The sequence below is a fragment of the Symphalangus syndactylus genome, chromosome 13 (assembly GCF_028878055.3).
Source record: "Symphalangus syndactylus isolate Jambi chromosome 13, NHGRI_mSymSyn1-v2.1_pri, whole genome shotgun sequence".
Taxonomy (NCBI): Eukaryota; Metazoa; Chordata; class Mammalia; order Primates; family Hylobatidae; genus Symphalangus; species Symphalangus syndactylus.
The window spans coordinates 107702937-107720118 of NC_072435.2; the positions used below are offsets into that span (position 1 = coordinate 107702937).

The following is a 17182-nucleotide window of genomic DNA, read 5'->3' on the forward strand; positions in this document are numbered from 1 at the left end:
AAGGATTTATATGTATATATGTTAGCATTGCCAATTTTAAAAAATATACCCATTTTATGGCTGGGCACAGTGGCTCAAGCCTGTAATCCCAGCACTTTGGGAGGCTGAGGCGGGCAGATCATGAGGTCAGGAGTTTGAGACCAGCCTGGCCAACATGGTGAAACCCCATCTCTACTAAAAATACAAAAATTAGCTGGGTGTGGTGACGTGCGCCTGTAGTCCCAGTACTCGAGAGGCTGAGGCAGAAGAATCGCTTGAATCCGGAAGGTGGAGGTTACAGTGAGACGAGATCGTACCACTGAATTCCAGCCTGGGTGACAGAGCAAGACTGTCTCAAAAAAAAAAAAAAAAAAAAATATATATATATATATATATACACACACACACCCATAACCATTTTATGTTTTTAAAAATTATAATGTCTAAATACCTTTCAGTAAATAAATTAATAAAATGTTATTAAATAATTGCATTGGGACCCCTCAAAAAATTTCTCCAGCTGGGCGCACTGGCTCACATCTGTAATACCAGCATTTTGGGAGCCCAAGGTGGGTGGATCACTTGAGGTAAGGAGTTCGAGACCAGCCTGGCCAACATGGTGAAACCTCGCCTCTACTAAAAACACAAAAATTAGCCAGGTGTGGTGGTGTATACCTGTAATCCCAGGTACTCGGGAGGCTGAAGCAGGACAATCGCTTGAACCTGGGAGGCGAGGTTGCAGTGAGCTGAGATCGTGCCACTGCACTCCAGCCTGGGCAACAGAGCAAGACTCCATCACAAAAAAAAAGAAAAGAAAAGAAAAAAACTTCTCCTATGTTAAAACTTGCATAAATGTAAAATACAGAGACTGATTTTAAGAAAGAATTTGTATTAATATAGTATCTGCCACCCTGCCCAAATTATCTATTGTTATAACTTGATATTTAATGTAAAGAATAAGATAAAAACCCAAAAAATTTTGCCTTCAGAAGATATTATACCACAAAGAAAGCATTTCTAAAAAAGTACTAGCTTAGGCTGGGTGTGGTGGCTCATGCCTGTAATCCCACTACTTTGAGAGGCCGAGGCAGGCAGATCACCTGAGGTCGGGAGTTTGAGACCAGCCTGACCAACATGGAGAAACCCGGCCTCTATTAAAAATACAAAATTAAGGCCGGGCGCAGTGGCTCACGCTTGTAATCCCAGCACTTTGGGAGGCCGAGGCGGGCGGATCACGAGGTCAGGAGATCGAGACCACGGTGAAACCTCGTCTCTACTAAAAATACAAAAAATTAGCCGGGCGTGGTGGCGGGCGCCTGTAGTCCCAGCTACTCGGAGAGGCTGAGGCAGGAGAATGGCGTGAACCCGGGAGGCGGAGCTTGCAGTGAGCCGAGATCGCGCCACTGCACTCCAACCTGGGTGACACAGCGAGACTCTGCCTCAAAAAAAAAAAAGAAAAAAAAAAAAAATACAAAATTAGCCAGGAGTAGTGGCGCATGCCTGTAATCCCAGCTACTCAGGAGGCTGAGGCAGGAGAATAGCCTGAACCCAGGAGGCAGAGGTTGCGGTGAGCCAAGATCGCACCATTGCACTCCAGCCTGGGCAGCAACAGCAAAACTCCATCTCTAAAAAAAAAAAAAAACTAGCTTGACATCAGAGCCATTTATGGAATTAATAATGCTGATTACATTTCTCTGAGATGTTAGCTTTATCCACAACCTAATTCAAATGTGCCCAATCCTTCAGATGTATGTAAAGAATATCTAAAATATGGTAGCTGCCAAATAAGCTGCCTCAAACCAAAATAAATAAATAAATAAAAATAAAAAATAAAAAGAAACATCCCAGGCAACAAGGATTTTCCCCCGGTGGATTTAAAAATCTTAGCAGGCTATCAACAGTTTAAATTTACAAATTAGATGTAAACTTTAAAGTTATTCTTTCCATAGTTGTTCATTTTTTGCTCTGGTATATCTGCCCATTTTCTGAAAATTTAACAGCAATCTGATGCAGTAGGACAATCTGAAGCTGAATTACCAAAACCAAACAAAACATAACATCAGGCCACAAAAGAACAATCAACTTATTCCCAAATAAAACATTTAAAGATCTTAAATAATAGTTCAACTTTAAACACATAAGGAAAACAACTGACTGACCTCCACACAGAAAAATCCATAAATTCAATTCTACACACACACATACCCAGTGCAGTTAATCACAAGAAAGAGACTTTTACTTCTAATAATAAATCCCATAGCCCAGTAGGTTTGGGGATCAAATTACCTGTTGCATTTTCTTGTATTCACCCACTCTGGCATAGGCCATGAAGAGGTGAGAGTGATACTCCTCACTACTGGGAACTTTCTTCACAGCTGCCTCATAAAGTTTTGTAACTAACTCCGCTAAGATAAAGAGAAATAAGATTTAAGTTATACTTCAAGAACATTCTAATGGCATTTAATGTTCTTCCTATTTGGCAGAAATAGATGTCTCCTATCATTATAGAAGTATCTGCTTTGCCTCATCCAATCATTATTCATCTCTTGGTTAGGTGGTGTTTAAATGAAGCATGGAATAGGTCAAGCCTTCTCATAGCATTTACAACATATAAGACCTTATAGGATCTGGCCTCTGTCTCCTCTTTCCCTCAGCACTTTATCATGTAGCCACAAACTATTTGTAGTTCCACCAGATTCTCTGGGATGTATCATACATACCTCTATGCCTCTACACTCTTCCCTCTGCCTGAATTCTCCTTTCCTCTCTTTTATCTTAGTGAACATTAGCCAAGACCCAATTCAAAGGTAAGCTGAACTATAAGACTTTCTCTGAACACCATCTCTGCTTCTCCACTGCAATTTGACCACTGCCTCCCTCTGCCATCTTGGAATCTTATATAAATAAGTATATTGTAGTTTTTTTTTTTTTTTTTTTTTTTTTTTGGAGATAGGTTCTCACTCTGTCGCCCAGGCTGGAGTGCAATGGCACAATCACGGCTCACTGCAGCCTCGACCCTTCAAGCTCAGGTAATTCTCCGACCTCAGCCTCCCAAGTAGCTGTTCTGCAGGCACATACCACCACAACTGGCTTACTTTTTATATAGACAGTGTTTTGCCATGTTGCCCAGGCTGTACTGTAGAATTTATTAACACATAATGTAGTATACTGTCTAGTGATCTATTTCCCCTTATAGACAATGAGTGACATGACAGCAGAAAGTGCTTTTTTATTTTGAGACAGAGTTTTGTTTTGCTCTTGTTACCCAGGCTGGAGTGCAATGGTGTGATCTCGGCTCACCGCAACCTCTGCCTCCTGAGTTCAAGTGATTCTCCTGCCTCAGCCTCCCAAGTAACTGGGATTACAGGCATGCATCACCACACCCGGCTCATTTTGCATTTTTAGTAGAGACGGGGTTTCTCCATGTTGGTCAGGCTAGTCTCAAACTCCCGACCTCAGGTGATCCACCCATCTCGGCCTCCCGAAGTGCTGGGATTACAGGCGTGAGCCACCACGCCCGGCTGAAAGTGCATTTTTTTTTTTTTTTTTTGAGACGGAGTCTTGCTGTGTCACCCAGGCTGGAGTGCAGTGGCGCGATCTCGGCTCACTGCAAGCTCCGCCTCCCGGGTTCAGGCCATTCTCCTGCCTCAGCCTCCCGAGGAGCTGGGACTACAGGCGCCCGCCAACATGCCCGGCTAATTTTTTGTATTTTTAGTAGAGACAGGGTTTCACCGTGTTAGCCAGGATGGTCTCGATCTCCTGACCTCGTGATCCGCCCGCCTCGGCCTCCCAAAGTGCTGGGATTACAGGCTTGAGCCACCGTGCCCGGCTGAAAGTGCATTTTTTATCTTTGACTCTGATAGAATAACAGTCATAGAGAAACATGCCACCAATATTTGTGGAGTAAATGATTTTTTTTAAAACACTGGAGAAGAATCCATATCCCTAAATCAACATAATCTGTAAATACTCAGATATAATACCTCAACTCTTAAGTTTTATCTTTTGTAAAAATTAAAAACAAAATTGAAGCTGAGCACATTGCCTCGTGCCTATAATCCCAGCACTTTGGGAGGCTGAGGCAGGTGGATTGCTCGAGCCTAGGAGTTCAAAACTAGCCTGGACAACACAGCAAAACTCTGTCTCAAAAGAAATTGGCAAAAATATTTAAGGTTACAAATACCAAATGTTACAACCTGAGCTATTTGAATGAATGAAGAGAGAAAGAATACCAAGTGTTGACAAGCATGTAAGCAATCAGAACTCAAAAACTGCTATTCTATTTATAAAAGAAGTTGACATTATCTTGCTTTAAGCTAAACATACACTTACCCCATGACTTGAAAATTCCACTCCTAGATATTGTAATGTAATTACCCAGTGAAATATTTTGTGGTAGTGAAAATGGATTAACTATAGCCACTTGGCTATTAGATGAAAAATGCAAGTCATAGAATATACATAGTACAGATACACTAACAAAAGTTTAAAATTAAGCAAAACTAATAATGTATTACTAAGAGAAATAAATGTAATAAACATTTAAAGAGAGGCAAGAGAATAAAAAATATTCAGGATAGCAAGTAACTCCTGGTAGGTAAAAGGAGAATTAAGATTGATTGAGGAGGCCAGGCACACTTGGCTCACGGCTGTAATCCCAGCTCTTTGGAAGGCCAAGGCAAGTGGATCACTTGAGGTAAGGAGTTTGAGACCAGCCCGGCCAACATGGTGAAACCCGTCTCTACTAAAAATACAAAAATTAGCTGGGGATGGTGGTGCATGCCTGTAATCCCAGCTACCTGGGAAGCCGAGGCAGGAGGGGATGCATGAACTCAGGAGGTGGAAGTTTTGATTCTCCTGCCTCAGCTTCCCAAGTAGCTGGGATTACAGGCGCGCACCACCACCCCCAGTTAATTTTTGTATTTTTAGTAGAGACAAGGTTTCACTATGTTGGCCGGGCTGGTCTCTAACTCCTGACCTCAAATGATCTGCCTGCCTCGGCCATCCAAAGTGCTGGGATTACAGCTGTGAGCCACTACGCCCGGTAACGCCCCATTTCTTAAATTAGGTGGTAGGTTCATGAGTTTTCATTATTACACATCAAATTTACTTATATGTTACATAAAAAAGATTATTGTATAATATGTACTATGAAAAATATGTATTATTTCACAATAAAATATTTAAGAAATTAACAATAAAAACCTTTATTTCAGAAAAACCGATGGACTACTTAGGATATGCTCTGAAGTAATCTGCCAGGGGAAAGGGTATAAACAAAATAAAATGGGCCATGTGTTAATTGCTGAAGGTGAATAATGAGAACAATGGGGTTTATTATTCTATTCTATTTTTGTCTGCTTGAAATTTTCCATATTAAAAAGTGAAAATAAGGGTGAAGCCTCCCATTAGCAAATCAAAATATCACAAATGAAGTCACTTTAATCCTCATTCCAATTCAAGGATCCTAATGCATGTAAACTATCTATCTACAGTTCTCACAAACCCTGGCTAATGCGTTATTCTACCTACTGTCATCCATTCAAATCATGAGTGACAAATCAGACAAGGGCAAACAGATAGTCAGAAATATCCAAAATGTTCAGCTCAAGTTGAAAAACAATGAAAAGAAAGAAACATACGTCGGTGCATCTCCCGGTAAAGGATAGTCAGTGCCTGCAGTGAGTTGTCATCTGTGGGTTCAAGGGCTGCCACCTCCTGTGCAAGAGTAAAGGCTTCCTCTTGCTTTCCAGTTCTCTGTAAACCAATTGCCTTTAAAACCTGATAGTAACAAAAGAAAAATCAGTTTTTAAAAGGACAGAAAAGGAAATATGAACCAAAGAAAGCCGATCTGAAAGAACAAGTATTAAGGTATGCCTAGGTTGCTGATATACTAGTTTCAGGCCAGGTGTGGTGGCTCACATCTGTAATCCCGGCACTTTGGGAGGCTGAGACAGGCACATCACTTGAGCCCAGGAGTTCAAGACCAGCCTGGGCAATGTGGTGAGACTCCATCTCTACAAAAAATAAAAAATTAGCTAGGTATGGTGGTGTGCACCCAGCTACTTGACAGGTTGAGATGGGAGGACTGCTCGAGCCCGGGAGGTCGATCACACCACGGCACTCCAGCATGGGCGACAGAAGGAGATCCTGTCTCGAAAAAAAAAAAAGTGAACAATAGGACTGGCATGGTGCACTCATGCCTATAACACTTTGGAAGACTAAGGCAGGAGGATCACTTGAGCCCAGAACTTTCAGACCAGCCTAGGCAACACAGTGAGACCTCATCTCTAGAAAAAATTTGAAAAACAGGCCAGGTGCAATGGCTCACGAATGTAACCCCAGCACTTACGAAGGCCAAGGCAGGAGGATTGCTTGAGCCCACAAGTTCAAGACTAGCCTAGGTAGGCAATATGGTGAGATTCCATTTTTACAAAAAGTTTAAATATTAGCCAGGTGTGGTGGTGCACATCTGTGGTCCCAGCTACTCGAGAGGCTGAGGTAGGAGGATCGCTTGAGCCTGGGAAGCGGAGGTTGCAGCAAGCTGTGATCATGCCACTGCAGTCCAGCCTAGGCAACAGAGTGAGAGAGACCCTATCTCCAAAAAAAAAAAAAAAAAAAAAAAAACCAGGCATGGTGGTACACCCTGTAGTCCCAGCTATGCAGGAGGCTGAGATGAGAGGATCATTTGAGCCCAGAAGGTCAAGGCTGTAGTGAGTCACGGTTGTGCTACTGTACTCCAGCCTGATTAATAGAGACCTTTCCTCAAAAAAAAAAAGTGCACAATATTGCTTAAAAGGATTCTGTCAAAATAAAATAAATTAGGTAAGTAATATGCAAATAAATAAACAGCTAGCTTTTACTGAAATATCACAGCCAGGTACAGTGGCTCATGCCTATAATCCCAGCACTTTGGGAGGCCGAGGCAGGCAGATCAGGAGGTCAGGAGATTGAGACCATCTTGGCTAACACAGTGAAACCCCGTCTCTACTAAAAATACAAAAAAATTAGCCAGGTGTGGTAGGACGTGCCTGTAGTCCCAGCTACTCAGGAGGCTGAGGCAGGAGAATCGCTTGAACCCGGGAGGCAGAGGTTGCAGTGAGCCGATATCGTGCCACTGCACTACAGCCTGGGCGACAGAGCAAGATTCCGTCTCAAAAAAAAAAAAAAAAAAAGAAAAGAAAAAAGAAGTATCACTTGTGGCATGTAAGTGACTATGGAAATAATTGACCTATAAAGTACTGAGAAAAAACACAAATAGTCAGTTGGGCGCAGTGGCTCATGCCTGTAACCCCAGCACTGGCAGGCTGAGGCAGGAAGATCACCTGAGGTCGGGAGTTTGAGACCAGCATGACCAACATGGGGAAACCCCATCTCTACTAAAAAATATACAAAATTAGCTGGGCATGGTGACGCATGCCTGTAATCCCAACTACGCGGGAGGCTAAACCAGGAGAATCGCTTGAACCTGGGAGGCAGAGGTTGTGGTACCTGAGATCAAGCCATTGCACTCCAGCCTGGGCAATAAGAGTGAAACTCCACCTCAAAAACAAAAGACACTAATAGTCACTAAAGAGATGTAACATCCTTTCTTTTTTTGAGACGGAGTCTCACTGTCACCTGGGCTAGAGTGCATTGGCGCGATCTCCGCTCACTGCAACCTCCACCTCCTGGGTTCAAGTGATTCTGCTGCCTCAGCCTACTGAGTAGCTGGGATTACAGGCACACGCCACCATGCCAGGCTAATTTTTGTATTTTAGTAGAGATGGGGTGTCACCATGTTGGTCAGGCTGGTCTCGAACTCCTGACCTCGTGATCCGCCTGCCTCGGCCTCCCAAAGTACTGGGATTACAGGCATGAGCCACCACGCCCGGCCCTCCTTTCTCTTTAAGGTAAGGAATTACAAATATAACCCGCCACAGGTAAGTAACTGAAGGGCAAATGAAGTTACCTTAGCACAATGAAGATCCTTATGTTTCTTCAACAGTTTATCTGCTTGCTGAATTGCCATTTTATTATTACCATTGTCAAGATAATCTATGAAAAAACAAATTATGTGACAGTTATTATATTCCTTCAATAATAAATATAAAAAATGCACCAACTGGTATGAGATGTTTTGGAAAATATCTTAATTTGCTATATAAAACATCATGGAGGCCGGGCGTGGTGGCTTACGCCTGTAATCTCAGCACTCTGGGAGGCCGAGGCAGGTGGATCACTTGAGGCCAGGAGTTCGAGATCAGCCTGGTCAACATGGATAAACCCTGTTGCTACTAAAACTACAAAAATTAGCCAGGCAGTGGCAATGCACACCTGTAGCCCCAGGTACTTGGGAGGCTGAGGCACGAGAATCGCTTGAACCTGGGAGGCAGAGGTTGCAGTGACCTGAGATCATGCCACTGCACTCCAGCCTGGGCAAAACAGTAAGACCCTGTCTCAGAAAAAAGTAATAACACAAAATAATAATAATAAAACAAAATAATAAAAACATCATGAGCACAGTGCAGTGGCTCACACCTGTAATCCCAGTACTTTGGGAGGCCAAGGTGGGTGAATCACTTGAGCCCAAGAATTCGAGACCAGCTCTGACAACTTAGTGAGACCCTGTCTCTAGAAGAAATATAAAAATTAGTCAGGCATGTTGCCATGCACCTGTAATCCCAGCTACTCAGGAGGCTGAGGTGGGGTGATCATTTGAGCCTGGGAAGTTGAGGCTACAGTGTGAGCCACGGTCATGCCACTGCACTTCAGTTTGGGCAACTGAGTGAGACCCTGATTCAAAAAAACCTTTTTTTAATTTAAAAATTTTTTTGAATAAATAAAAACATTATGGATCTAATTTTAACTATAAATGGCTAGGACAATCGAGAATACAAACTTATCCCAGCACTTTGGGAGGCTGAGGCGGGTGGATCACGAAGTCAGGAGATCGAGACCATCCTGGCTAACATGGTGAAACCCCGTCTCTACTAAAAAATACAAAAAATTAGCCAGGCGTGGTGGCGGGCTCCTGCAGTCCCAGCTACTCGGGAGGCTGAGACAGGAGAATGGCGTGAACCCAGGAGGAGGAGCTTGCAGTGAGCCGAGATGGCACCACTGCACTCCAACCTAGGCGACAGAGGGTGACTCTGTCTCAAAAAAAAAAAAAAAAAAAAAAGAATACAAACTTACATCCCTATAGTCGTCTCTCATCTACAAGTAATATAATCACACTATGTAGTCCTTAGTGAAGATTCAAGACTATACGTATTTAGATGAGATGACATTAATATTTTTATCTATGGATAATTAATGAGTTTAGTCACCAAAACCTTAAAATCTTTTAAAAATTAAAATAAAAACCAAAAAAGAAGCCTTTCTAGTATTCAGGCCTCAAATCTACCAAGTGGACTATGTTCCTTCAATGAAATATATTTAATGAGTACTGACTTTGCCACAGAGTTAAGTCTAATTTGCTGAAGAAAAAAATAAGAGAAAGTTTTACCCGTAAGATTGGGAGGTAGGGAATGAATTTCAATAATAGCAGGAGTAGGCAAGGATGTAGGGAAAACAGTACTTTTTTTTTTTTTTTTTTTTGAGACAGGGTCTTGCTCAGTTGCCCAAGCTGGAGTGCAATGGCACGATCTTGACTCACTGCAACCTCTGCCTCCTGAGTTCAAGCAATTCTCCTGCCTCAGCCTCCCGAATAGCTGGGATTACAGGTGTGCACCACCATGCCCAGCTAAATTTTGTATTTTTAGTAGAGACAAGGTTTCACTATGTTGGCCAGGCTAGTCTCGAACTCCTGACCTCAAGTGATCTGCCCACCTCAGCCTCCCAAAGTGAAGGGAGTATAGGCGTGTGCCCCCATGCCCAGCTGATACATTTCAAATTTTAAGGAATATGGAGACCCACCATAAAATTGTGTTAGGCTGAGTGTGGTGGCTCACGCCTGCAATTCCAGCACTTAGGAAGGCTGAAGCGGGAGGATCACTTGAGGCCAGAAGTACAAGACCAGCCCAGGCAACACAGCAAGACTCCATCTCTAGAAACAATTTAAAAATTTGGCCAGGCACGGTGGTTCACACCTGTAATCCCAGCACTTTAGGAGGCCAAGGCGGGCGGATCACGAGGTCAGGAGATCGAGAGCATCCTGGCTAACATGGTGAAACCTCATCTCTACTAAAAATACAAAAAATTAGCCAGGCATGGTGGTGGGCGCCTGTAGTCCCAGCTACTCGTGAGGTTGAGGCAGGAGAATGGCGTGAACCTGGGAGGTGGAGCTTGCAGTGAGCCGAGATCGCGCCACTGCACTCCAGCCTGGGTGACAGAGTGAGACTCCGACTAAAAAAAAAAAAAAAAATTAAAGAATTTGTCAGGTATGGTGGCGCATGCCTATAGTCCCAGCTACTTGGGAGGTTTGCTTGAGCTCAGGAGGTAGAGGCTGCAGTGAGCTATGACTGCACTACTGCACTCCATTCTGGCTGGCAGAGCAAGACCTTGTCTCAAAAAAAAAAAAAAAAAAAAACAAGAAATGAGCTATTAAGCACAAAAGACAGAGAGAAAGAAAAAAAAAAAGACATGGAGGAACCCTATATTCATATTGCTAAGGGAAAAAAACCCAATCTGAAGAGGCTATATACTATATAACTCCTACATGGCATTCTGGAAAAGGTGAAAAACTATACAGATAGTAAAATCATCCATGGTTGACAGAGGATGGAGGTTGGGATGGATAGGTGGAGCACAGAGGATTTTTAGGGCACTGACACATTCTGTATAATACTGTAATGGTGGATATATGTCTTCATACATTTGTGAAACCCACAGAATACACAACACAAAGAATGAAGCCTAAACTATTTATGGATTTTAATTAACAATTATGTATCATGTTGGCTCAGCAATGGTAACAAACATATATGAATCCAAGTTGTTAATAATAAGGGAAACCATGGGGATGGGGAGAGAGTATTTGGGAACTCTGTACTTTCTACTCATTTTTCTGTAAACCATAAAGCAGTTTTATGCTCCAAAAACAATCTATTAATTATTTTAAAAAGTCTAACAGGCCGGGCGCGGTGACTCACGCTTGTAATCCCAGCACTTTGGGAGGCCGAGGCAGGTGGATCATGAGATCAGGAGATCGAGACTACGGTGAAACCCCGTCTCTACTAAAAATACAAAAAAAATTAGCCGGGCGTGGTGGCGGGCGCCTGTAGTCCTAGCTACTCGGAGAGGCTGAGGCAGGAGAACGGCGTGAACCCGGGAGGTGGAGCTTGCAGTGAGCCGAGACTGCGCCACTGCACTCCAGCCTGGGAGACAGAGCGAGACTCCGTCTCAAAAAAAAAAAAAAAAAAAAAAAAAAAAAAAGTCTAACAAAAGCAAAGACTCATTTCCAGAGAAGAAAAATGAGAAGTGTTATAAATGGGAAACAGTACAGTAGCTGTCAATTCTAAATATACAAAGATGACTGAACACAGGCCAGTTCACAATCCTCTACCACTACCAGGTTCCTCTTTGCTCATCAAGGTTCCATATCAGCAAAGGCACAGACAACTTAAAATAATCTATGACCCTGGTGGCTCGGAGTGTCCCACAGAACAGAAATAAACTGTCATTTTACTATACGGTTTAAATTTTTCTGCAATGAACACTTAACTAAAACTTAGTCTCATGAATGCATGAGTTCAATGCACTTAATGCATTTAATATTGATGAGCACCAATAATGCTAGGTAAAAAGATAAGAAGACTTACTCTGTAGGGAATCACAATTTAGAGAGGAAGGCCAAAGACCTAATATTCTGGAGAGGCATTGGAGAATCACAGAAATCTAAAAGCACATAATCTTGGCCTAAATACCTAAACATCTAATACCAGTTTTCTTAAATCCTTACCTGAGGTGACAGCCCATCATTTGTCCTTATAAACTATCTGACAAAGATAAACCAGTTCAATAAACGACACCCTCTCTTCCTCATAACTTGATGCTGATCTCATTTTGAGTCAGTTCAAAGTCACTGCTGACTCAGTGGTCCTGCAAGGTTCCAGGTTCATAGAACCTATCTTGAAGCCTTCTCAAAGGTTAAACATATTTGATGAGACCCATCTCTGAAGGTCTGCCCATAAATGGATCAGACCAGAGGTTAGGACCATAAGGGTATTTTTCCCTTCCCCTCTGTAGTTGACGATGTTCTAATATAATGTACCTACTTGCCCATGCCCTCTTGTCTGGAAATGGTTTCCAGTGCCCCTGCTAAAGGGGTAGGACTAGATGACCATGTCTAGACCATGTAACTGCAGCCCACCCCAGGGTGGACATTTGATCCAAGGTGGGTAAATCAAGTTTCTTCCTGGTACTCTCTAACACTGAAAGCCAGAGTCAGTAAGTTACAAGGAACCTCAGTTGGAAAATCTTAAAAATTTTAAGTCTGAGTTTACCAGTGGCAGCTCCAGAATTTCTATTTTGAAGGCACTTTCGGGGATGCAAGTTGATTGATGTGCAGCAAAGAAAAAGAGTTGTCTCAGCTGGGCACGGGGGCTCACGCCTGTAATCCCAGCACTTTGGGAAGCTGAGGCGGGGGGATCACGAGGTCAGGAGATCGAGACCATCCTGGCTAACACGGTGAAACCCCATCTCTACTAAAAATACAAAAAATTAGCCGGGCGTGGTGGCGGGCACCTGTAGTCCCAGCTACTCGGGTACTCGGGAGGCTGAGGCAGGAGAATGGCTTGAACCTGGGAGGTGGAGCTTGCAGTGAGCCGAGATTGCGCCACTGCACTCCAGCCTGGGAGACAGAGCGAGACTCCGTCTCAAAAAAAAAAAAAAAAAAAAAGAGTTGTCTCTTGACTCTTTATTCACATAGCATTTATATAAAAATGAAAAATGTCAATTACCTTTATTGGAAAATCCAGAGAGATTAAGCTTATGGGGTGAGGCTAATGACCCCTCCCTTCTCCAGCCACAGCTTGGTGTGGCTACAAAAGTCAACATGTTGGGTTCTGGGTAAGTTGATGAGTAAGCAGGAAAAAACAGTCTGAAGAACCCAGCAGGCCCGGCGGCTCACGCCTGTAATTCCAGCACTTTGGGAGGCAGAGGCGGACGGATCCCTTGAGGTCAGGAGTTCGAGACCAGCCTGGCCAACATGGTGAAAACCCATCTCTACCAAAAAAAGTACAAAAATTAGCTGGGCGTGGTGGCGCACGCCTGTAATCCCAGCTACTTGGGAGGCTGATGCATGAGAATCACTTGAACCCGGGAGGCGGAGGTTGCAGTGAGCTGAGATTGTGCCACTGCATTCCAGCCTGGCGACAGAGCAAGACTCCATCCCCCCACCCCCCCCTCCAAAAAAGCAGAGAAATGAATAGACACAGAACTGAGAAAGAAGCTTCAGGTCCTGACAACTTTCTCATTTCCATCAGGTCCTGGGGCACTACACTCTTGCCTTAGCTCCCACAAGGATTTACAGTAACCGTCTTGCGCTGGAAGAGATTGTTTCTTCACCTGAAAGAGTTTAAAACACTTTACCACATTCAGCCAGGTATCAGGCTCCCCTTTCCTGGACCTAGGAGAGTGTGACTAATTAGCTGCTAAGTCTCTTGGGAAAGTTTATTTTCATTTTACATTACTAAATCTGTAATATAAGTTAAGTAGTCCTTGGAGAAAACAAGCCAATAAAAACGATATCCTAAGTCTGTCTTCTTAGTAAGTCTTTTTAAAAAGCTACTCAAGGGGAATTGTAGTTTGGCCATGAGGAATGGTGCTGTTCCCTTAATAATAGGAGTCAGCCAAAATCAGCCATCCACAGATCAGGCAATGGAAACAATAAGATGTACTGGTTACAGCAGTATTTTCCAAAGCATGGGTGAGTGCCATTCCAAATGAAATGTTTTTAGTCCTTGCAGACAGCCGTAGATAATACTCACAGTGAAAAAGTCAATCTCTTTCTTTTTTTTTTTTTTTTTGAGACTCGCTCTGTTGCCCAGGCTAGAGTGCAGTTGTGTGATCTCCGCTCACTGCAACCTCCACCTCCCAGGTTCAACTGGGATTGTGCTGAGATTACAGGCGTGAGCCACCACGCCTGGCCCTAATCTCTTTTCTAATACTTCCTTTACATTAAGGAGAAAGTGTCAGTTTGGTGCTAGCCTACTATTTCTCTAAAAATTGCTAGTATCTTTTTTTTTTTTTTTTGGAGACAGAGTCTCACTCTGTCGCCAGGCTGAAGTGCAGTGGCATGATCTCGACTCACTGCAACCTCCACCTCCTGGATTCAAGCAATTCTCCTGCCTCAGCCTCCTGAGTAGCTGGGACTACAGGCGAGCACCACCACACCCAGCTAATTTTTTTTGTATCTTTAGTAGAGACGAGGTTTCCTGTTGGCCAGGATGGTCTCAATCTCTTGACCTCGTGATCCGTCTGCCTTGGCCTCCCAAAGTGCTGGGATTATAGGCATGAGCCGTCGCACTCGGCCTTTTTTTTTTTTTCCAGAAGGAAGGAGTAGGTCCTGAAGTTTCACAAGTATCAGAATCTGGTTAATAACATTGTTTAGTTTTCATTGTACTTTACTTTTATAGTTTTATTTTCCTAGAGCAAGTGATACAGGTTTTCCACTCACAGCAATAATATAGATTAAAAAATAAATTTAATTTTAAAAGTCACCTTGGAGAAAAATATTAAGTGATAGCACAGATAATACTATAAAGCAGCTAAAATAATGAGATTAGGTAAAAGAACAATAGAAATTTGGGAAGAACTGGGATAAATCATTGGCAAGACACTATCAAAATTTGTTGAATGAATGCACAAGCTGCACTCCTGAGGTAACACTTCCCAAAGAAGCTACTAGTCCTTGGAGATGCAGGCAGCAGCAGGCCTGGACACATGCAGGCCTGCTGTCCACATGCCCTGGAGAAGAGGTCCTGGGATTTGTTCATCCAATCTTACTAAGGGATGGATACTGACAGTAGGAAAAGTATCAATTTTGCAAATAAAAAGGAACGTTTTTAATCTGCATGTTCTTGCAGCTGCCATGAATGGTCTCCTTAGCAGCTGAAATAATATGCTCAGTTTCCACTTCCTACAAGAATTTCAGAGACTATTAAAGATATTGCCCCAACTTAGAAAAACGCTAAATAGAAGAGCGCTCCATCTTTAAACACAATATCCTTTACTTAAAAATTCTAAAAGTTGGAGAATAGGAGCCTTGCTTTTACCAAGAATACAAATTACAGAAGACACATTCCTTCAGTCAGCAAGCCTTTGTTAAATACCTACCATGTGCAAGATTGCAAGGGACAATGATGAACCTAAAAATGAATAATGCCTCCTAACTGACCGACCCATCCTACATTTGCCTCCTATTTATTTATGTACTTATTTATTTATGACAGAGTCTTGCTCTGTCACCAGGCTGGAGTGCAGTGGCACGATCTCGGCTCACTGCAACCTCCGCCTTCCAGGTTCAAGTGATTCTCCTGCATCAGCCTCCTGAGTAGCTGGGACTACAGGCGTGCGCCACCACGCCTGGCTAATTTTTTTGTATTTTAGTAGAGACGGGGTTTCACCATGTTGGCCAGGATGGTCTCGATCTCCTGACCTCGTGATCCTCCTGCCTCAGCCTCCCAAAGTGCTGGGATTACAGGCGTGAGCCACCGCACCTGGCCTTGCTTCCCTTTTAGTTTAAAGGTTTATTTCCCACACAGTATTCAGAGCTATCTTTTTTACATGCACACCTTATCACTCTACTCCTCTGGTTAAATCCTTTCAATGTCATCCACTGTCTTTTTCTTACTTTTCACAGGTATTGATTCTACTGTCTTTTTTTTTTTTTTTTTTTTTGAGATGGGGTCTTGCTCTGTCGCCCAGGCTGGAGTGCAGTGGCTCGATCTCGGCTTGCTGCATGTTCCGCCTCCCGGGCTCATGCCATTCTCCTACCTCAGCCTCCGGAGTAGCTGGGCCTACAGGCACCCGCCACCAAGCCCGGAGAATTTTTTTTGTATTTTTAGTGGAGACGGGGTTTCACCGTGTTACCAGGATAGTCTCGATCTCCTAACCTCGTGATCCACCTGCCTGGGCCTCCCAAAGTGCTAGGATTACAGGCATCAGCCACCGCGCCCAGCCTGATTCCACTGTCTTTAAAACAAATTTCAATATCCTTAAAATGGATTACAAAGCTGAGTCACTGCCCACCCCAGCCTCATCTCACTTCCTCACTCATCTCTTCATTCCAACTGCACAAGCCTTTGCTTACATCCTCAAGTGGACCAAGCTCCTTTTCTCAGGGTCTTCACCACCCTCTCCCCATCTCTTTGCCTAACCCTGGTTCTCCCTTCATGTCCAAAGTAAAACATCATTTCCACAGGAAACCTTTTCTTGACCTGACCCCAACAGTCCAAATGCCCCTATTGTATGCTCTCATGGCAAACTGTCCTATTCCTTCAAATCCCTTAACACAACTGTAATGGTGATGTGTACTGTCATTTCAAGGAGATAAGCTCCTTGAAAGCAGAAACTATGTCTGTGCTGTTTAGTACTCATTCCCTGCATCTATATTGTGCCTAACACTTATCAGGCCCTCAATAAATGTTGAATGAAGGAATGCATAAATGAACAAATTGTATGGGGGAAGAAAAAGGGCAGTCTGTTAGAAAAATGGAAGATATATATATACGATAATACAGGCCGGGTGCGGTGGCTCATGCCTGTAATCCCAGCAGTTTGGGAGGCCGAGGAAGGTGGATTGCTTGAGGTCAGGAGTTCAAGACCAGCCTGACCAACATGGTGAAATCCCATCTCTACTAACGATACAAAAATTTAGCCAGGTGTGGTGGCAGGTGCTTGTAATCTCAGCTACTTGGGAGGCTGAGGCAGGAGAATCACTTGAACCCAGGAGGCGGAGGTTGCAGTGAGTGGAGATTGTGCCATTGCACTCCAGCCCAGGTGACAGAGTGAGACTGCATCTCAAAAAATCCATCTCAAAAAAAAAAAAAAAAAAAAGATGACACAAAGTCATCACAACAGGAAGTTCAAAGAACCAATGATTAGTGATGGCTACCAGCTACTAAATTAGATTTTTTCCAAATCCTTTCAACTTTTTTTTTTTTTTGAGACAGAGTCTAGCTTTGTCACCCAGGCTGCGGTGCAATGGTGCAAACCCGGCTCACTGCATCCTCCACCTCCTGGGTTCAAGCTATTCTCTTGCCTCAGCCTCCCGAGTAGC

General features: G+C 43.4%; 1 protein-coding gene across 2 annotated transcripts in view; it reads right to left on the reverse strand.

Moving 5' to 3' along the window:
* The window catches only part of NAA25 (N-alpha-acetyltransferase 25, NatB auxiliary subunit), an 84749-nt gene that overhangs the window by 59864 nt on the left and 7703 nt on the right, over nucleotides 1–17182 (reverse strand). Inside the window, exons 2-4 of one of the 2 annotated variants that reach the window (XM_055238702.2) lie at nucleotides 7931–8016; nucleotides 5622–5760; nucleotides 2266–2384 (exon numbers count right to left, since the gene is read on the reverse strand). In XM_055238702.2, coding sequence (XP_055094677.1) covers nucleotides 2266–2384; nucleotides 5622–5760; nucleotides 7931–8016 — 344 coding nt within the window. Of the gene's footprint in view, nucleotides 1–2265; nucleotides 2385–5621; nucleotides 5761–7930; nucleotides 8017–17182 lie in introns of those variants that run through there. The other variant, XM_055238704.2, reaches the window with a different exon arrangement.